Here is a 22485-nt window from a genome sequence, read left to right as displayed (position 1 = left end):
TGATATTGACAAAATTCACCTTGGGGACGACTCTCATAACCTGGCCCCTTTGAAACATAAATTAGGAATGTATACCGTGGCCATGAATTAAAATGAAAGAAAAACCGCTATCAACATTTTGGTATTTCTACAACGTTAGATATCTAGTGTATTGAACACATTATCAGCATCTACAAGAAAAGAAAGAAAACAATACGCAATAGTTGGCACTTTGGGATCTGCCAATCCTTACAGAAAATCTATATCATCCCCAGTTTAATGTAGTTGGCGTGTTCCTTGGTCTTCATTTTCTATGTCGTTTTGTGCATTTGTTTTTCAATTTGTCGCCTTTGATTTTTTTGCGTCGTGTTGTCATTGTGCACAAAAACCGAATTAAGATTGTAATATCCTATATATTGATGACTTTCGTGTCTTTTGAAAACGAAAATATTTATATAAGAAACCCGACACTCTTTGAAAAACGCAAACAAATATCAGGACAAATATAACATTTGTAGAACTTAAGAAATAATAAAAAAAAATAGTCGACATAGATGTCTCTGACAAATTACACCAAAACGCGTGCGATTTGGCAGATAAATTTATTATGGTGTTGCTCTGCCAAGTATCCTGTTGCAGCAGAGTTACTCGAGAAAGGGAATCACTTTATTAAAGAACATTTTATCCCAGCTTAACACGAGACTGAAATAACCTGTCCACTATAATCTCAGTGGAAATTAGCGTACCCAAATTTTGTAGTTTGACAAAAAAGTGGCTGAATAAAAAAATATGGCAATCACTAAACGACAGACTGAAGAAAATAAATTGTCACTTTCACATTGTAAAAAATAATAACATGAATCAAATATTACGAAAATCATCCTCAATCTTGAATTCAAATACTAACAGTATATCATATATACATGTATATATGATACTCTGGGGTTTGATACTTACAAAAAAGTACTCTAACAGAGTCGTCAAGAAAAAACAAACGAAGTCGTTTCAGCATAAGTTTCACCAAGTTTTTGCCATGTGATTATAGACTTTCCGCATTGATTTTCCTCTAAGTTCAGTATTTTTGTGACTTTAAACATAAGTTTCACAATCACTTTGAATTCTCGAAATTAGTTGACCGATAAAAGAGGGTCGAAAGATACCAGAAGGACATTCAAACGCGTAAATAACAAATAAACTAACTAACATGACAAAAAAAGAAAAAGACAAACAGACAAAAAAGAAAAAGAAAAACAGACAAACAGACAAACAATAGTACACAAGACTTATTAGTTTACATTTTCTTTACAGTTTTTTCGGTCAGTATGTTTACCATGTATATGCTATTCCTGATTAACGTTTTGGTTTTTACTTCTAGCGATTTGTGCATTGCAGCAGATACTAACCTTGTCCAAAAAATCAATCTCGCTCTTTAGATTTTTGTCGATGCCCATATTTTTTGTATTTCTTACCTTGTATCGTTATTTCGTTATCAATTACTGAGATTTGAATATCGGTCATTATTTAATGTAAAATATCATCGGCAATTTCACATGTTCAATATACTCAAAATGAGAAAATACTTCATATTCTGAATACATTGTAAAATTCTGCCATAATCAATAACCATAATAAATTATATAATATTGGAAATACAATATTTGAATTACTTCTTATACAATTGTGGTTTTGTTTAAGAATGTCATCTTTACATATTGTCATAACTAAAGTTTGACCCATAAGCTGTCAAATTAACATTTTTTTTTAGCAATTTACAACTCAGCTTTCGAACTGTTTATTTTTTTTGCACCACGGTGTAATTTTTATACCGGTACCAACAGGAAATAACGAAAACATATTCGTTTTACATTTGCATTTTAAAATTTCAGGGATTAAACTGGCAAGGGTCCGTAGAGAGACTACCATAACTTTTTTTACTGTTATGGTACATATGTGTCACAGATTATAACACGGATATGTTCTAATTTCCGTAATCAAAATTCCGTCCCTTCACCGAATGAGACCAATGGGCTAATCTAAAGTCGCTTGCGCAACACGTGGGTGCCATTTCGGGAAAAGGAAATGTAAACTGTTTCGAAGTTCATCCTTAGGTTTTATTTTATAATTTAGGTTCATGTTCATTAGTCTTCTGTATAATGTTTCATGGACTTGGTCGTCTTGTCGTCTTTTTTTTTGCCTTGGCGTTGTCCGTTTTTCTTTTACTTTTAATGTCCCCGTTGTATCCTTGCAGTTTTTGTTATAACCATGTCAATAATTTTCCAGACTCAACCTTTGTTATTGCGTCATTATCCTTGGAATAGAAATTATCATGTACGTTGTCAATTATTTGTTCTATGAAAAAGATGTAATTTATTTTAAAAACAATATATGTTGAGATAAGAACCACACAAATTTAATGAAATGTCAATGCTCGATGATGTAGAATCAATTTGTTTAAAAGTATCATGAGTATGATGATTATAATCTCTTTTATTCAATTACACCTGATAACTTTGAGGTTTCATTCATCGAAAACCCCTTTTGGTTACACTTTCCATTTTAAAGATGGAAAATGTTTCATTAGGAAATTCTTTATGTAACTGTTTCTATCGTCCGCATAACTCTTTCCTACTCCCGTCTTTGACTCCTTTGTATACGTAGAAGTATATGACCCAATGCAGTTGGAGGTAACAACCCGGCAGTTAATTGGTTGCGGATTCCTGTAGTTGTTGACAAGATCTTCCGATCCCGGGAAATGAGTTCTCCCTAGATGTCGGAATTGGTTAAGCTGCAAGAATATATTTGATTAAAATATGATATAAAGAAAACAATGTCGAAATAGGTAAAGCTAAAAGATTGATTTCAGCAATATTCTACACAAAAGCAAAACTATGGCGTAATAGGAAAAGCTTAAAGATCGATTTGAAGTGATATTTGATACTACACTAAAAAAAATGTTGGAATTCTTTATGCTGCAAGGGTTGAATTGAAATGATATTTTACATACCAAACTTAAATGGGAATTGGTTAAGCTGCACTCTCAAATAAAAGTTATATTTGATACAAACCCAATGTTATCAAGAAATTCATTAAGCTACCTGCCTACATCGATCTAAGTGATAAAAGATACAAAACCAAATATATGTCGTAATTGATTTCATTATACTTCACGTTAAAATGCCATGTTTTGATGGCTAATACGAAGAAAACAATTTACTCTATTCCATGGTTGAGCGGGAGAATTTATTTTTTTTAATGTCACCCTTTCGTCCAGACCAATCAAGAATCGATAATTTAAAGGACAATGAATTGAATTTACAAGTAATTAAAGAAAATGCTGAAGTTCTCCGTGTTGACTGAGATTTTATTGTTTGACTGTACAAAAATAAAAATAAAACATCTTGCTTCACTTCTGTTGATTTTTCTAATACCCGTAACGCTGACAATAATACGTGACGTCATAGAAAATACTTTTAAATAAAATTCATCTATGAAAGACAATATTGATAGGACATTCAGTATAACAAATTAAATAACACTACAAACCTGAGATTCAGAAATGTAAATGTGTTGTTTGAATAACGTCCAGATAACACTTTCATAACACATTGGTGTTGTAAGACTACCATAGTATCTGTAGTAGCAATCTGTTGATGGGAACAGCGAAGCCAAGCTGAATGATTTAAGAATGACATGGTCACCTGTTTCAATAGAATATAAAACAATGTATAATGCAGAATTTATTTGCTAAACTTGTTCTAACTACATGTAGTTGGGGGGATTTTTTATAAATATTGTCGAATACGATTTTCTGCTTAATCTATAAGTGGGGAATAATCTAGGAGTTCTGCGTGGAAGTAATAGATAAATATTTTAACTCAAATGCTTCATGTATGTTATTAGTACAATGCTGATAGTCGTTTACTGATTTCAATTACGTCTTTAGCTTTTATAAAATTGTGTTTAGCATCGTAATTTCTCTTTATTTCCTTGTAGAGCCAATAATTGTCTATTAACCGTGAATAGTTTCATCGTTTGAATTGTTTTACATTTGTCATGCATTTTACAGCTTGCTTTGTGGTGGTTTAAACATATTTTATTGTTCCATGTGTTCCAAAAAAGACAAATGGATTAGACACAAGTTTTTCAACTCAGTAACGTCTTCTCCAATATATACATAAATATACACATGAATGAACATTACATAAATCTGACTTGTTTTGTGGTATAGGTTTGGCTCATTGTTGAAGGCTATACAGTGACATAATAACTGTTTCTAACTTCTACGTTATGTTGTCTATATAGTGGATAGTTGTATCATTGGTAATAATACAACTTCTTTTAGTTATGACATGTTATGGCTCAATTTTCTGTAAAGATATCAATAAATTATATTATGGGGTTCTAGAGATGTTACGGATAAAAATTGAGTACCAGAGATACATAATGGTATTGTTGAATATTTGCATGGGGAAACTCCAACAACAATTTGGTCAACAACTAGAATTTAAGGTGCACAATTGCAATATATGTTGAAGATTGTAGGAGACTTTAATTCAGAGATATTGTCCTTAATTTCGATCATGTTTGAGAGTTAAGGTAAAGAAGAAAATATGATCAATTATCTATTATTATGACTGTGGATGCGTCAAAAAAAGATCCATATAGTTCCAAAATAAATTCTTCAAATCTGTAAGAAGAAGAAATGAAATAAGAGGTGCAAAAGTAAACACCTTGTGAGTAAGACTATGTGAAAGTTCAATTAACTTCTATATAGCAGATTACAGGGGCAGTTACAGAATCAAAAGCGGCCGGGACACACGGACGGACGAACATGATGTAAATGTACCACCCTTCGGTCAAATCTTATGATATTCCGTGAATAACTATAGTGATACACTTGAATTGAGGGTAATAACTCTTTAAACCAGAAATAAGTTTATAATAATCGTACGTTGTTATCATTTAGTTAAAACAGAAGATATAGTATATGTAAAAAGTAAAATCACAAAAATACTGAAGAGGAAAATCAAATCGGAAAGTCCCTAATAAAGGCAACAGTAGTATACCGCTGTTCAAAACTCATAAATTCACTGACAAAAAACAAAATCGAGGTAACAAACTAAAACTGAGGGAAACGCATTAAATATAAGAGGAAAACGACAACACAGCATTAAAACTATGATACCTTAACTCTCAAACATGATCGAAATTAAGGACAATATCTCAGAATTAAAGTCTCCTACAATCTTCAACAGATATTGCAATTGTGCACCTTTAATTCTAGTTGTTAAGGATCTTGGTGTAACACACACAGAAATGGACTAAGCATTAGACAAAATCCTATGAGAATAACAAATATAACATCAAAACCAAATACATGAATTTGGGATAGATAAGTACCGTGACACGTTTTATAGTAATGTGAATTTACACTCAAAAATAAGAGAAAACAAACGACACAACAGAAACACAACGTAATCACATGGCAAAATCAAACGACAACACACATAAAAAACAAATGGACAAGAACTGTCATATTCCGGTCTTGGTACAGGCATTTTCAAATGTAGAAAATGGTGGATTAAACCTGGTTTTATAGCGCTAAACCTCTCACTTTGTTGACAGTCTCATCAAATTCCGTTATATTTATAATGATGCGTGTACTAAACAGACATAATAAATAAAATAGTCAAAATATTTCTATTTAAATTAATCGTCAAGCTTAGATCATATTTATAGAAATGCATGTCATTGATTGATACATTCGTATAAGTCACACATTTTGTAAACAGTGTTGTCCCTTAATCTAGGTCAACATCCTTAAACGATTTATTCAAAATTGAAAGCTATCAAGCTGGTTGATAGAATAGTAAATAGCATCCGTCGATGACCAATTATTAACCTTGAAATAAATCCCCTCCCATAATGCACTGCTACTCTAATGTGTTTCAGTTACCATGTTATCCTTGTTTTAGTTACCTCTATGAGCTATATCATGCAAATGATTGATGATTTCGTCAAAATCTGAATTATGTGGACCAACCTAAAACAAAAAGTAACAAATAAATATTCACCCATTTTAACATTATTACTCATCAAAAGATTTTGCACTCTATACCTGCCCTTCTAACAAACACTATTATTACTATTTCTTTAAAGAGTATTCGTTCTATCCAAACCACGTGTTATTCGTTGTTGTTTTTCTCTTCCTTTTCTGAACATATGATTTTGAGAGTAGTCTAGTGTTGAAGGTCTTTTGTGCTGTTTATTTTCATGTTTTAATCTTACTTTTTTTAGTTACTTATTTTAAATGTCAAAATTATCGTCTTTTTTCCTGCAATCAACATAATAATCATGATACATTTCATAGTCATTTTTTTCATAAGACGATTTGGTCTAACTTACGTCGAACAGGAAGCCTAAGACAGCCAGGCCATTTTTACTCTTCATGGCATCTTTGACGCTTGGAAATCTGTTGGAGTGCATCACAATATGCATCTAAAATAAGATAAATTTGAGGGTTAAGATAGATATAAGAAGATGTTGTATGAATGCCGATAAGACAACTATCAATCCAAGTCACAATTCATAAAGCAAACCCTTATGCATGTGGGTCAAGGTACGGTTTTTAACACATACATACATATTTTGGTGCTTCATTATTCAGACGTTCTATAAGTTTCTTTGGGTATGTCATCTATCACCCCTCCGCCTTTTGATTTGTGTTTTATTGGTACCATCTTGATAATTCGCCGTTTCAGAATCTAATGCATCCTGGGTAATATTTTCAAAAGCGTACACCAAAGCGTTTTGATTGGTTTAAAACGTTATAACAATGGAAATTCAACCAATGACGTAACGTTATTTTCACTTTGGGGTACGAACAATGAAATTACCCATGATGTTTTAGATTCTGATACGGCCAATTCCTGAACATGCTAAATTAACTTTGATGCTTTTGAGCGTTTTATATTATAGTCAGTTTCTGTGTGTATTACATGTGAATGTTTTGTTTTTGTTGTGTCGTAGTTCTCCTTTTATATTTGATGTGTTTCCCTCAGTTTAAGTTTGTAGCCCGGATTTGTTTTTTTCGCAATCGATTTATGAATTTCGAACAGCGGTAAAATACAGTACTGTTGCCTTTATTTATGTCTACATTTCAGAAACTTTTACAATAATTGCATTCATTAGGATTATAATGGTATGTTTACCGGAGCTTGCACGTTCAGTACAAAGAAGGGTCAACTAATATTTAAGTGGTTGTCGTATGCGTTCTAAATATATATATTAAAATTGAGGAAGGAAATTGGGAATGTGTCAAAGCGACAACAACCCGACCATAGAGCAGACAACAGCCGAAGGCCACCAAAGGGTCTTCAATGTAGCGAGAAACTCCCTCACCCGTAGGCGTCCTTCAGCTGGCCCCTTAAAAAATATGTATACTACTACAGTGATAATGGACGTCATACTAAACTCCGAATTATACACAAGAAACTAAAATTAAAAATCAAACAAGACTAACAAGGCCAGAGGCTCCTGACTTGGGACAGGCGCAAAATTGCGGCGGGGTTAAACAGGTTTATGAGATCTCAACCCTCTCCCTATACCTCTAACTAATGTAGAAAAGTAAACGCATCACAATACGCACATTAAAATTCAGTTCAAGAGAAGTCCGAGTCCGATGTCAGAAGATGTAACAAAAGAAAATAAATAAAATGACAATAAATATAAATAACAACAGACTACTAGCAGTTAACTGATATGCCAGCTCCAGACCTCAGTTAAACTGATTGAAAGATTATGTCTCCATCATATGAATATCAGGCACAATCCCTCCCGTTAGGGGTTTAGTATCATACTTTAAAAAAATATATGAGAAGAACATAGCCCGGGTCATGCCAATAACTGTTTTTTTAAATAAATGTGTTTAGTTCCGATGCAAAGACCCTATAAGTGAATCAATATTAAAACCAAAATATGCAATCTTTAATGACTTGACAACAGTATCGTAACTTCGTCCCTTCTTAACAAATCTGTTTAAAGGTTTTGTAAGCTTTTGAGGTGAATACTGACATTTTTTTGCTTTGTAAAGAATATTACCATAAAAGATTGGATGTGAAATACCTAAACGTATAAGATGTCTGCATATTGTGTTATATTCACGAATTATTTCCTTATACCGATGATAAAATTTAGTAAATGTTTTGACTAGTTTGTGTTCGAAAACCCTGATGTAATAATTTTTTCAGTAATACATAAATTTCTCTCTCTAAAATCTAATACGTTGTTACATACACGAGCGAATCGTACAAGTTGTGATATATAAACACCATAAGATGGTGACAAGGGAACGTCACCATCGAAAAACGGATAATTAACGATAGGAAATGAAAAATCATCTCTTTTATCATAAATTTTTGTATTAAGCTTCCCGTTAATGATATAAATATCAAGATCGAGGAAAGGGCAGTGGTCATTGTTAGTATTAGCTTTATTTAAAGTAAGTTCAACAATATAAATTTCTTTAGTATACATACTGAAGTCGTCAGTATTGAGAGTCAATATATGCTTGTATGTAATATGTAGTGTAAATCGTGTTAACAATCTCATTGTATTACGTGTGTTCACTCTTTATTCTCTTATGCAAATTAAATGTGTGATCAGCCTAAAATATGTATCTGCATTTTCCGATCAAAAACCCATTAAATGACTAGAGCATTTAGTATAACAACATTATTAATATTATAATAAAAAGAAACACACCTAGTTCAACTTTTGTGGTTGGCATTTGGTTAAATTATCTGCAAGTTTCTGACATATACATCAAAGTTTTAAACAAAAACAAGTATATTTATAGCAGTATTGTTTTAATGTTTTTGTGATGTGTGTTAACCTTGAAAACAAACGGTTTCGATTTTTTTCTTACAAAACAAAGGGTATATTCTTGTTACATATATTGTGATATTTGTTCACATGATCTAAACAACTAGTTTTCATGTGTGTTAAACACCAAGTTTTCACATGAACTAAAAACATTATGTTCGTGTGATCAGAACATCTAGTTTTCAAGTGAACATACACTTCTTTTCAAGTGTTCTTATCACGTGAGTATAACATCTAGGTTTCAGGTGACATAAACAACTAGTTTTCAAGTGACCTAAACAACTAGTTTTCAAGTGATCTTAAGACCTAGTTTTCACATGATCAAACATTTGTTTTCTACTTACTTCCATAGAGTAATGTTTTCCATCGATCTCATGTTCTGATCCTCTGGTATCTTCTGATCCCCAGTGGAAGTGGAACTGTTCCACCACGTACGTCCCTGGTAATCCGCCACCAGACACCGCTGATCCATGACCTGTCAGGTCAACTTGCACTGGAATGATTTCAGATAATTAAGATGATTTGAATGAATGTACAATATTTTAATTTTGGGAGAGACATTCGGACAAACGTCACACAACGCTAAATGTCCACACTTATTGTTTAGCTCTCATTTTTTACTTTTGTACGTTTAAAACATTTTTTTAGTTATTCACATCTACAGATAGATGTGCAGCTTTCACGTACATGTATAAAGAAAGTACATGAGAAGGTGAAGATTCGTTAACAAATAGCCTATAAACGACATCACACGTTCCTCCGACGGGACATCAAGAAAGAGTGTCTAAATCTCAAAATCCCTCAATTTAATATCTAAAATGAGAAATTTGTTAGAAATGTTTGCCAAGAGCTAATGTTCTACTTTGCGTAAGTTTAAATTGGCATTCACCCGATTTGACTCAAATTATAATATTTGAACTATAAAATTTCAAATTTTATAAAAAGTCTCAAATAAAAAAATTACAAGTGAATGCCAATTTAAACTTTAAATTACCGTTCGATAATTTGTATCACCGTTTCGTGTGTATTTCAGTCTAGAAGCCATCATATTGACTATCGATTTGAAAACCGCAGACCGCCGACGCACATATACGCAATACAAACATAGATATAAATATAAACAGATAGCAAACCCGTGCAATTAGATTTTCTGGGTCATTTTGATTGCTTATTTTATGTTTAAAATATATGTTAATCATCGCCGGTTTTATCAGTATGAGAATGACTTTTTTGGATCGAATCAGTCAATCAAATGTTATACCTTAAATAACTGAACAAGCGTAATTATTGCGTAATCCATCTTTAGCTAGAGGTTAAATTGAAGGTCTCTTGAATACGGATTCAAACCATCATATCACATCTTTTTTTTATCTACCATGAGGTCTAACTATTTACTTGCAAGTGAATAACTCATTATCAATTTTTCCTATTTTACTATTTTAATTTGACACTATTAAACAAAAAATGCTGCTTAAAGCGAATAATTATTTCACTTTCATTAATGATTGAACACAGTACAATCATATTTTTTTATATATAATCTCGTAGCTAGTGCCTCTTTAATGTACACCCAAAATATTCAATGTCAGGGTATACCCTTTATTTTTGGTAAAGTATCTCAATTAGGCTCTTTGCCAATTCGCCTTTTCAGAATCTAAAGGACTGTGGGTAGTTTCACTGTTCGTACACCAAAATGAAGATAACGTCATGTCATTGGTAATTTTTCAATTGTTTATGACATTGTTAAGCAATCAGGACATTTTGGTGTACACTTTTGAAAATATAACCTAAGATGCATTAGATTATGAAACGGCGAATTCATAAATACCGGCATGTCCGTTGTTCTGAAGTTCAAGGTTCACATCCCTAGCCAATGACAGCCCATGAAAATTAAACTTTCCTAGTTTTGTGTCATTCTTAACCTCAGCTGTCTGTATGTCTATCGGAGACTGTAGCCTTCCAGCACATGTCGGGAATAAGTCCTTCCAATGGTCTGGGTCTAATTAAAACACAAGCAAAATGGTTTATTAAAAAACACTTTATTCCTAACATTCGTGTATCAGGATTGCTTTTAAATGATTTAATATACAAATAAAGGGACTTCTGCTATTGAAACTTGTGATATTTATATAAACATTATCTATATACCATTAAATAAGAAGACCTCATTTTTTGTGTCGCTTCTCTTCTTCCACATTAGATTAATCATTATGCCTCTGTGTCCTATAGGTACCATGCATAGTCACATAATCATTTGTCACCTTTGCTTATTATTATTATTCAGTTTGGTTATTTTGGGAGAAAAACAAAAATAAAGGCGTCCGAGTATTGTTTCCGTCATCAGACGGACTTTTAAGTCATACATAGAGACAAAACTTCCGTTTAGGACTGTTTTAAAATAACACATACACAGAATTTGGAGACAGGACAATTATTTCACGTTTTTCTGTAGGGGAGGGACAAAACAATTGTCCAGTCCGGAAGTACCTAAACCGAAAAACGCGAAAATATTTGAAATTAACAGAAAACATAAAATAAAGGAATTTGGATAAAGGGGAAGGGATTAAAAGTTAAACCTGTCCCCAAACACCTATAACCTTTGATAACCATCTTGAAATTCTCCTGTCATGAAATATTTTATACAAATTCATCCTACAACAGTTTACATATTTTCAACCACGCACTAAATGAACGCGATTTCGCGGGGGTGTTCTAGTAAGTTTTATAAATGACGTCTTTTTGTTAATCAAAAATGTATTATAAATACATTATATATATAATATAAAATAAGTTTCTGTATGCTTCATAAGAAATATGTGTTAGTATTATATATCTCTCTCCATAAGATGCGTGGTTTGTCAAACAGCTGTATTTACAAAGTGGAACATAGAAAGAGTCCAATGCTTCTAGAAATACTCAGGATTTTTTTTAATTGCAGCTGCACACACCATGAATATAATACACTTTTGAAAGATTTACATAATAAAATGTCCAGAAAAAAGTTTTATGAGACAGCACTTAATTATGACTTGGATAATACCATTCTCCAATTACTGCATAATGTGATTTTTTTACTGCAGGATGTAAGAGTGCTAGTGCTAGTGACCATATATTTATACCCTAGTCAACTTTTGATTATTAAATTTAATAGAAACGAAAACAATGATGAAATTTACTAAATTTGATATGGTTTGTGTAGGAATTATATAAGTTGTATCTCGACATCTATGATCTATTATACCTCTAAGATGCTTATTGAAAATGCAGACTAAAGACCAAGTCAGGAGCCTGTAATTCAAATGTTGACGTTTGTTAATGTCTTGCATATTTGTTTTTTGTTCATTTTTGTAATTAAATTAGGCCGTTAGTTTTCTCGTTTATATTGTTTTACATTATCATTTCGGGGCCTTTTATAGCTTACTATGCAGTATGGGCTTTGCTCATTGTTGGAGGCCGTAAAGTGACCTGTAGTTTTTAATGTTCGTGTGTCATTTGGTCTCTTGAGGAGAGTTGTCTCATTGAAAATCATACCACATCTTCTTTTTATATATATATATAAAAACAACATGTGGCTTCTATTCAACATTTTGAAATCACTCTAATGAATCAGCTATTTAAAATTTGATTTTGCAAATTTTGCATTTTCTTGAAAAAATGCATAAAGTATAATTATGAATAATTCTATATGTTTTTCAGTTTACGCCCCTCACGTTGAAAAAAAAGGTCTATTGAAACTTACATTATAAATACTTACATGTATACAGAGTATCAAGTACAGACAATAACCCATATACATACGGTACATCTGGTATAATTTATTGGTGTAATGTCTACGATTTGAAAGGGAAAATGTACCAACTGCCATAAGATATATACAAAGTACATTGTACATTGTATATAACGATCAAGGTTTGTAAATGAATTGACCTATGTTCTGTAACGACATAACTGACTTTGATTATGTAAGATAAATCATGTGCAACGTCCATGCGTAAAACGTTCATTACCGATTCTATCAATGGCACACGAACATTATCATTTTTTGAATGATATTATATTTACAAACATGTAGTTGTATTTGTAATATTTGCCGTTGGACAATAAACAAAATCCATTGATTCGATCTCTATAAAGTCATTATTGATATTTATAATTTACAATAACGTACGATATCGATAATAATCATTTTCTTCGCTGCTTAATTTTATCATATGTGAATATACCACAAATTTCTTATCCGCAATGTCTTGATATAACGAGAAAAATAAAACTTACGAACTCCATGATGATATCCCCACGCATGAACTAAAATTATATAAAAAATAATATCATAAGATAGTAATGCAATTTGTTTAATAGCAAAGGCGCTGTATATAAAATCAGGGGGAAAGAAGTTTTTCGACGACAACCGGATCAAAGGCAAAATTTACGATCACCAGGAAATAATCAATGTTTTAATTATATAAGAGTAATAGAACTTTTACCTGATAAACCATCGTGTTAAAGATCCGGCTCAGTGTGTCAGTCTAGTATTTTGTCATGTTTTATACTTGTTGATACTGTAAAAATTCTGCTAAAAGTTGTTGTATGAAGGTTTGTTTTTTACATGTGAATGCTGTATATGAATATTGTGTCGATGAGTCCTGTTGTTTTTGCTTTTGCATCAGTTTCGTTTGAATAAAGTAATTTGGATATCGTTGTGGTGTGGCGGTCAAATTGGACCTCAAATCGTCGGCTTTCAATATTACTGAATTCAGAAAACTAGTTTATTTTCTTATATCGTTTCTACAATGCAAAACATATATGTTGCTTATCAGACGGAAAATATTTTAAATATGTATATTTATGAGATGTGGTATACTTTCCGAAAAGAGATGAAATGACGTACACAATGTAGGTTATAGTGAGCCTTCTAATTTCGCATAAGCTGTAAATTCGTTACAAAAACTATTGCGAGATGAGAATTGCTTTGATATTTTTTTTCAATTCAAATATTTATTGTCATAAAATCTCTTAACAATAATTTTATGACAAATTATATAAACATACGCAAAATACATTTCACAAACAAAACCATAGGAAAACATATCCCATAAAGCTTAAAAAGTAAAAAGCAAAACAATATAACTATATGATATATAATAATAATGACAATAATGTTGATAATGTTATGTATATATAAATAAATCGAGTCCCCTGTACTCAGTTATATTGCCTGTTTAAATTTTCATTTTCTTTACAGGACATAAAATCTGGCATATGTTTAACTACATGTTTAACTACATTTCCTATAAAGTTATCTCTTAGTTTAGATTCTTTTTAACAGTATAAAGTAAAATGAAGTACCATGGGATGCCCAGACTGCACAAAAACTGGTTACATTCGAAAGCAAGAGATTAGCACCGTAGCAGACAAAAACTTTACTCACGTATACACAGCTACTTTTACATAGGTACTATTTCTGTACTTTTTCTGTACTTAAAATCTGTAGTACTGGAAATTTGCTTTTTATATTTAGTACTATTTCTTTACTTTAGAATTATTGTAATATTAAGGTACTTGTATTTTCGAGTACTTGATTTGTACTTAAAATATTTGCACACAAATAATACCAACAATGATCACTGTATTCCATGGTTGAACATCATATTAACTTTATGAGATTTGAAGAAGACAAACTTTCAAAATGCGGAAAATGTAACCATGCAACAAAAAATCTGTAGTACTTAAATTTCAAGTACAAATCAAGTACTGTAAAATACAGGTACCTTAATATAACAATAATTTGAAAGTAACAAAATAGTACTGAATATTAAAAGTAGATTTCCAGTACTATAGACTTTTGGTACAGAAAAAGTACGTATGCAAAAGTAGCTGTGTACCAAATACTAAACCAAGAATACAACTTGAAAGAACAACAAGTTAGAGAACCATTTCTAAAAGCTGATGATGGGGACGTCAATAAACAACTTATATTTACAACTGCTGAAAACTTACAACTATGCACTGCAGACACAATATACCGTCTACACAGCACCACCATAATACATTTGAAAAAAGATGAGCCACTATAAAAACAATTATTCAAAAATTGGGACAATTGGGGAGACACCAAAAAAAATATGAGAAGAATCAATTTGCGCCAATTGCAGTTTGGAAAAGGTATTAATTGCGCCACTGTCTTTTATTTTAATGGTATTAATTGTACCACATTTACCTGTAAATGGTTTTTTACCTATATCATACCTGTACATGCTTTACCTATATCATACATGTACTATAATTAACCTTTCCACTTAAGATTTAACTAAACACTCATCTTTTAAGAAAACCCACCAAAAATAAATTGTTTAGTAATAGAATATTTTTTACGAGTCAAGATGTCTGATATATACCATTCAAGAAAATAGATTCTGATAGAGGAAAACCGGTCATCATTGTTGAAGAACACAAATTTCTTCAGACTTTGTAAAGAAAACTGGAGAAATAATGTGGAGTTAAGACGTGTGAAGACTGAAGAGGACTGTTAAATCAACCGACACAGTATGTTCATGTCTGTCCCAACTTTGTAATGGGTTGTGAAAAACACTAAATGCTATCAACAGTCATTAAGGACTGTTGCAGTGGTTTAAATTACGGCGTTGTCAAAGTCAAATACTATTTATTACTGTCTTTACAAAAATTGTCGCAGTTGTATAATGTTTGTAACACTTTAAATAAGACACAGAATACCAAGGAATAAGTTATATATATTTCATATCTTTAAGATAGTTTTGTGGTGTTTTGTAAATTATACAATAGCTTTTGTTGAAAGGCCCGGCCTTAACCTCACGAGACCGAAAGTTAATACAGAATTGATAAAAGAAATATTGACCAGAAAAAGTTAATACAGAATTGATAAAAGAAATATTGACCAGAAACATCGTCCGCCATCTTTGGATATACGTAACTGCAGTTACGGAGATCACATTTACCCCAGTGAAGTCAATCATTTAGTTTTTATATATAAATACACATAAATAAAATTGGCGCAATTAGATGATTATTTTATTGGCGCAAATGATACCTTTAGTTTTAAAAATTAGGTGGCGCAAAAGAAGTATTGGCGCAATTATAAGTTGTAGCGCAAATGAGTTACTTTTTGGCGCAAGAAGATATCGCCCAAAATATCTTCTTTTAAAAAGTATTTCATGGAAGATTTTGACATTAAGATAACAGCTATATAATTGCAATACAAACACAAAATAACTTTAAAATATTATTTAGAAAACGTCCCCATTTCGCCATAGTTAATTCTTTTGTACCTGAAAATTTGAATTAATTTAAAAGCGAAATGGAGTTAATTTTATACTATAATGTTGACAGCTAAGGCGAAATGGGAACAAGTCATAAATAGAAATCTAGGTCGTTGCATGGGCTACGCCAGTGAACAAAACCAATTCTGTGTAGCTAAATATTAAAGGTCCCGACTAAACAAAATGATAAGCAATTCAAATTAAAAAAATCTACCGCTTGATTTGTGTTCAAAACAATAATAGATAATAAAAATATATGATATACAGTAACAAACGACAAGAACGGAATTAAACAGACTCATGACGACTTGGAATGGTCATATCCATAATGTGGCAGAATTAAACATGTTTTGGGCTTCCATACCTACCCTAACATGGAACACGTGCGCAACAAACAAAACAAGAACAAACTACCAAACAATAAACGAAAAAAGAAACAAATATTATATATAGCAATAAAAGACAACTACGGGAGTATAGGCAAAAACTTAAGGTTGATCTAGGCGTGATTATGCCGTTGGTTTTCTCGTTAGAATTGTTTTACATTTGTCTTTTCGGGGCCTTTTACAGATGACTATGTGGTATGGAATTTGCGCATGTTCAAGGCTATACGGTGACTTATAGTTTTTTCTAGACAGGCTATGTGTGTAACTCGGATAATGCAAATCCTTACCGTCTCAGATTAGTATGCTTGTACTGAGACTACTATAACAGTCTCAGGTTTTCACCTCCTAACTTTTGGAAACAATGGCGCTCTTATATAGAAATAGGAAGGTGTGGTATGAGTAACAATGAGAAAACTCTCCATCCAAATAACAATTTATAAAATAAACCATTATAGGTCACAGTACGGCCTTCAACACGGAGCATTGGCTCACACCGAATAGCAAGCTATAAAGGGCCCCACAAATTGCTATTGTAAAATCATTCAAACGGGAAAACCAACGGTCTAATCTATGAATGTTTTTGCACAAGCCATGTTTTCTTATCAAAGTGTTGTCATTTTATTTAAAATGAAGACAACATCGATATGAAAATTAAAAGTACTAAAAATTTCAAGAATTCAGAATATGTATAAGTATAAGGCCATGAATCAGTGTTTTATTCCATGATATACGAAATATTAAATGGTATTTTATAACGCCTCGTAATGTATTGTTTACATAACTATAAAGTTTTACGAGAATTGATCTTAGAATCAAGTTTATTTGGCGTGAAAATGTACATTCATACATTTCTTAAGTATACAAATATACGATATAGTAAAAGAAAACAATAATATGAAAATGCATATTTTATTGCATCTTACTATAATATGCATTTAATACACGAATCAAATTGAACGTAGGATATTTTAACCTTGATTTACAATCGAATACGACGGACCCAGGTTTCTGAACTTTTTGACCGTACGAATTCTGAAAGACAAGTTAACCAGTTTTTAGTAATTTAAAGAAGATTAAACTTATATATATGAATTTAAATAAAAAATATAGGTATAAAGGCCAATTACCTGCACCACTAGAAAAGTTAAATCCAATAAGAATTATAAAACATGTGGCGAATAATCTTAATTCCATTTTGAAATACATGCAAAATCCTAAAGTGTTTCCTTTTATACGTGTTGTGATACAATATTATTAGATTAGAATCGCATGCGTGAAATTTATTCTACAATTCGTATAAATGCATTGTCCCGACGTTTAAATCCGTGTGCATTTATGATATGCTATTTTCATGCATATAGCTGTGTATAAACGTTAAATAGTTTTTCCTTGTTTTACTAAAAATAAACAAAAAAGATACAGATACATGTATTATGAAATTTATTTCTTGTAAGAAGCACCGTCTAGAACCATGTCGAGTAAATTATTGAAATATACCTTTTGTTTTCTGGGGTATAAGTGATAACAAAAGGTGAGATTGTGGGATAAAGGGAGGAGTAAAATAGGCGGGAGTATTGAATATAGGGGCAAAAAAGAGCGATCTAAGTTGGAAAAAGTGCAAAAGAAAAAGTGAGAAGTATGAATAAATTACAAAAAAATAATAGATTTTGGATATGAGCACCCCGTGTCCCTTCTCTACGATGTTTCTGCTGCTACACGACCTGATAACAGTTTGTTTTTTTTAAGTGCTCAAAGTTAAAGTTTTGTCAACGTTATATCATGCACTAAAATTCTATATATTAACTAAATCTTTGCATATACATATATATCACTGTAACATCTTGATATCATGCTCTCTTGAGAATGTGAGGTCGTTGACTCAAGCCCTGAGTAGGTCAAACAAAGACTTTTAAAGAAGTATATGCGCCTTTCCCCCAAGTACAAGAAAAATATTAGTTAAACAAAAACTGGCAGACTTTGTGGCAGAATAAACTGTCAGGTAGGGTATCAGAATTGGTTTTTTGCCCAGAATTATTTTTCTGCAGAGTGTAACATTTCGTTGTATATGTAGGTCTGGATAGAGTCCTTAATTTTTTTAATTTTTGAACTTTAAGACCATTTTTGTTTTATTCTTTCCTAATTTCTGCCAGTTCATTCTTTATTCTGTCTTTTTCAGCATCCCGTTAACCAATTTTCTTTATTTGCTTAGCCTATTAATCTAGAATCTTTATTTTTGAGCCTTGATTCTGCACTTTTTATTCACTATTCTCTATTATATATATATATGTAATCCCCGTCCATGCAGATACATGTACTCCTTTATCGCAATTGACAATGTTAGATATCTGACTCGGTTCTCTATTATGTAAACCCCGTTCATGCAGATATATGTACTCCTTTATCGCTATGTACAATGTTAGATATCTGACTCGGTTCTCTATTATGTAAACCCCGTCCATGCAGATACATGTACTCCTTTATCGTAATGTACAATGTTAGATATCTGACTCGGTGTGTCGAACGAGAAGTAAGCAAATATGATATGGTCTTTAACATCCATTTGATATTTGCCGTCAAACATTAAGCAGTAATTTATCCATAGATATTACGTATTTTTTTAAACTGAGTACCCTTATTTCGTTTTATAAGTACCAATGGTATTTCAGTTTAAATAAAATGGTTAAATCATTAATAGAAATTGGCTTTGGACCATCTTTTTCGTAATTAACGCCGAATATTCTTATACATGTATCGTACTTTTTTTATTGATTTTTTTCGTATTTTGTTAAGATTGTGTCGTTCTTTGTGCTGATCTGTTTAGCAAAGCCATTTCCAATTCGTCGAATTACGAAAATCAATATTAGATAATGAACTTTTTTTTATTTATTTAAAAATAATTTAATTTTGGATGTAACGCGTCTTCTGATTGGCTGACGTTATTTTGTTATGAGCCCATAGACATAATTTAGTCATGTGACCGTGACGTCATCAACGTTTTTTCATGGTTTTCTACGGTTTAAAATGGAATTTAGAATTAAATAATAAGAAATGACTGTAATACTTTTTCTGTCTATTCGAAATAACATAAAAAAAATGTGGTGCACACTGTTAAATAACCCGCTACGCGCGTTATTTAGTGTGCACCACATTTTTTATGTTATTTCTTCATAGACAGAAAAAATATTACAGTCATTCCTTAATAAACAAAAAATGCATTCCTTGATTAATTCATTAGACTGGTTTTTCATTGGGATGCAATTGCAGTAGTGTTTTAGATGTAAGTCGTTAGCCTCATTGTAAAGAGAATAAAATCATCTATGAAGCGTCTCTCCTTTTTTTTTTATCAGTTTTCGAAAAAAATGATTTACACTCGGATCAATTTTGGTCAAAGTACAGTTCACCGACCGGCAATGTCATGACGTATTTTTGTAAACATATGTACTTTATAAAATGAAATTGAAATTCATTTCAAAGTATAAACAATCTATTTGAAGTTAATGAAACAATTTTCAAATTTATAGTTTTATTTTATTTTACATCTCGTATAAAAATACCATCGACTTCATAGATATAGGAAGATGTGGTGTGAGTGCCAATGAGACAACTCTCCATACATTCATGTTTATTATTCTCATAAGAGTATGATGTAGTAGGTTCGTATTTTTGTATATGATTGACTTGATTGCAACTGACTCACAACATACAATATAAGTCAATTACTGGCATTCAAAATTTAATTATGGTTGGTAATGCGTTAAAACTTGCCAATCTACCCATTATTTCGAATTCTATTTTTTACCTGTGTCAATATCTTCCATTTTTTGAATTTCAAACCACGAAATTTTTCATTTCATCAATTCAGGAAAATTCATTAAATTTGTTCTGATAATTGATCTTTCACCGATATTTTTAAACGCATTGTATTTTTTGTTATTTTAACAAACTGTTATACGTCAGGAATATATTATCGGTTTTCAATGACCACTATCATATTAACACATTTATATTTTAGTGCAAGTTCCTCTTAACCTTTTGATATTCAGACTTAAAAACACGACCATAAAATCAAGATAGACACAAAATGAATATTTTTATTTTTAATGTAAATTAAAAATCTAGCGAATAAACGAATGTATAATTTAAATTTAGATTGTACATTTATAGGGATATGTAGACTTACAAAAAAAGTTAGATTTCCCTGTATTAAGGCATTTATAAATGTTTTTGAACAAAAATCAAAGTGTCATTTCCTTGTTTTAGAAGATAGAATTGTAAAACACGTTTGAAGAAAATTTCAATTCCTGCTACATGTAAACCATGGCAAACTTTACGATGTTCTTGATTCGTTTCAATTTATTAATTCAATTTACGGTATAAAACGATGGGCTACATGTGAATAAAAGGAGATTAATCAATAAAAAAAATGCATCATTATCTATATATTATTAATGTTGTGCACTTTACAGTCATTTCATTTCGTGTTTCAGTAAATATAAATAAATGAAAAGCGCACCCGGTTTCGGTATAATTGATAATTGTTTACTCTTTATATAGCGTATAGATTAAAGGGTGTGAAAAACGTTAATGGCCTGTTGATTTTTATTAATTTTATCTTATTAACCACTTAAAAGTTAAAACAGATATGCATTTTAGCTAAACGATGTCAGATGGTGATAAATGTTGGCCTGTGCTACATGTATCTATAGAGAAATTTGTACATGGAGATAACGGGTACCAGTCTGCTTATATTTTGAAAGCCGAGTTTTGTTTCAATTTGTTTGTTTATTTGTACCTGTTTAGTTATTTTATCGTAAATCTGTCGTAAACATGGTAAGGAGAGGATGAAAATACTTTCATACATGTCATAAGACAGCAACAATTATTGGTTTTTTTCTGCATCAGATGAGACGACTTCTGTGTGCAGCAGTGTTAATGAAATTGGAGCCGAAATTAATGAATATGAATAAAACTGCCATTATTTGTGTTTTATTTACATTTTTAATAATAATTTTGTAATAAATGAAGAACAAACCTTTCAAAATACTTTCAAAAGCTTGAAAAAAATCCAAGTTTTTTACATCAGGTATGTATTTATGCATACCCGTAATGTACCATGGAAACGAGTCTGGTGACATACTATTTTTAACTCAAATTTTTATAGAGGCCATTGCATGGTACATGTGGTATATGTATGCAAATTTTAAGAAAAATTCAATGGGGAAAAAAATTGCTATATCTGTAGGGTGTTTTTTTTCTGCATCAGATGAGACGACTTCTGAAGGTTTTATATTGAAATTTCAATGGGAAAATTTCTAAAGAGTGTAAAACAAGTAGGACTTTTATAGCTAATTATAAATGTATGAGGTGATTATATCTTAATGGTTGTTGCACTTCAGTTATTTTCGACAATTAATTCATTTCGGAATATAAACTTAGGTAACCCTATAGTAATATAATATAATTTTGCAAGACTGTTTACTCCATTAATTTGTCTGTATCACTTGTAAAGATTGTCATCGGTATACTTAAAAGCAAATTTGACAGATATTTAGATAAATATAACATGCATAAGTTGGAACATGGATGTGACATCATGTGTAAAATAATTATGGATGGGTTGTTGTTTAATTTATAGTTTTACACTTTAATTTCTATTACAGTTTTTGTATTTTTGATTTTATATAAATTTTACAATCTGAAACGATCTTGACGGACCCTTTTCACTGACACAAGAATGCAAGACATTAGGGTTTTTTTTAAATGATGAGATGTTTCCAAAATCTTAAACGGTCTAATACAAGAAGAGATAATTTTTACAGTATTTGCTATACAAAATGTATTTTAAATCTAGGCCAATTAAACACAATCGAAAATTTTATTTAAATCTGTTAAAGGGACATAAGACATGTTAGATTCCATTTAGACAAAAATTAAAATTTGAT

The 22485-nt window shown here is 31.3% G+C and overlaps 1 protein-coding gene across 1 annotated transcript in view; it reads right to left on the bottom strand.

The window, feature by feature from the left end:
• The window catches only part of LOC139526348 (uncharacterized), a 40110-nt gene extending 18401 nt beyond the window's left edge, over positions 1 to 21709 (bottom strand). The window contains exons 1-8 of the mRNA XM_071321483.1: positions 21576 to 21709; positions 13138 to 13167; positions 10691 to 10861; positions 9207 to 9355; positions 6385 to 6477; positions 5959 to 6022; positions 3523 to 3677; positions 2525 to 2764 (exon numbers count right to left, since the gene is read on the bottom strand). Of these exons, the coding sequence (XP_071177584.1) occupies positions 2525 to 2764; positions 3523 to 3677; positions 5959 to 6022; positions 6385 to 6477; positions 9207 to 9355; positions 10691 to 10861; positions 13138 to 13167; positions 21576 to 21678 (1005 nt within the window). The 5' untranslated portion in view covers positions 21679 to 21709. The remainder of the gene's footprint in view (positions 1 to 2524; positions 2765 to 3522; positions 3678 to 5958; positions 6023 to 6384; positions 6478 to 9206; positions 9356 to 10690; positions 10862 to 13137; positions 13168 to 21575) is intronic.
• Between the last annotated feature and the right edge of the window lie 776 nt (positions 21710 to 22485).

This window comes from Mytilus edulis, chromosome 6 (genome assembly GCF_963676685.1).
Source record: "Mytilus edulis chromosome 6, xbMytEdul2.2, whole genome shotgun sequence".
Taxonomy (NCBI): domain Eukaryota; kingdom Metazoa; phylum Mollusca; class Bivalvia; order Mytilida; family Mytilidae; genus Mytilus; species Mytilus edulis.
The sequence above is the reverse complement of the archived record's forward strand: the minus strand, read 5'-3'. Positions and strand labels throughout refer to the sequence as shown.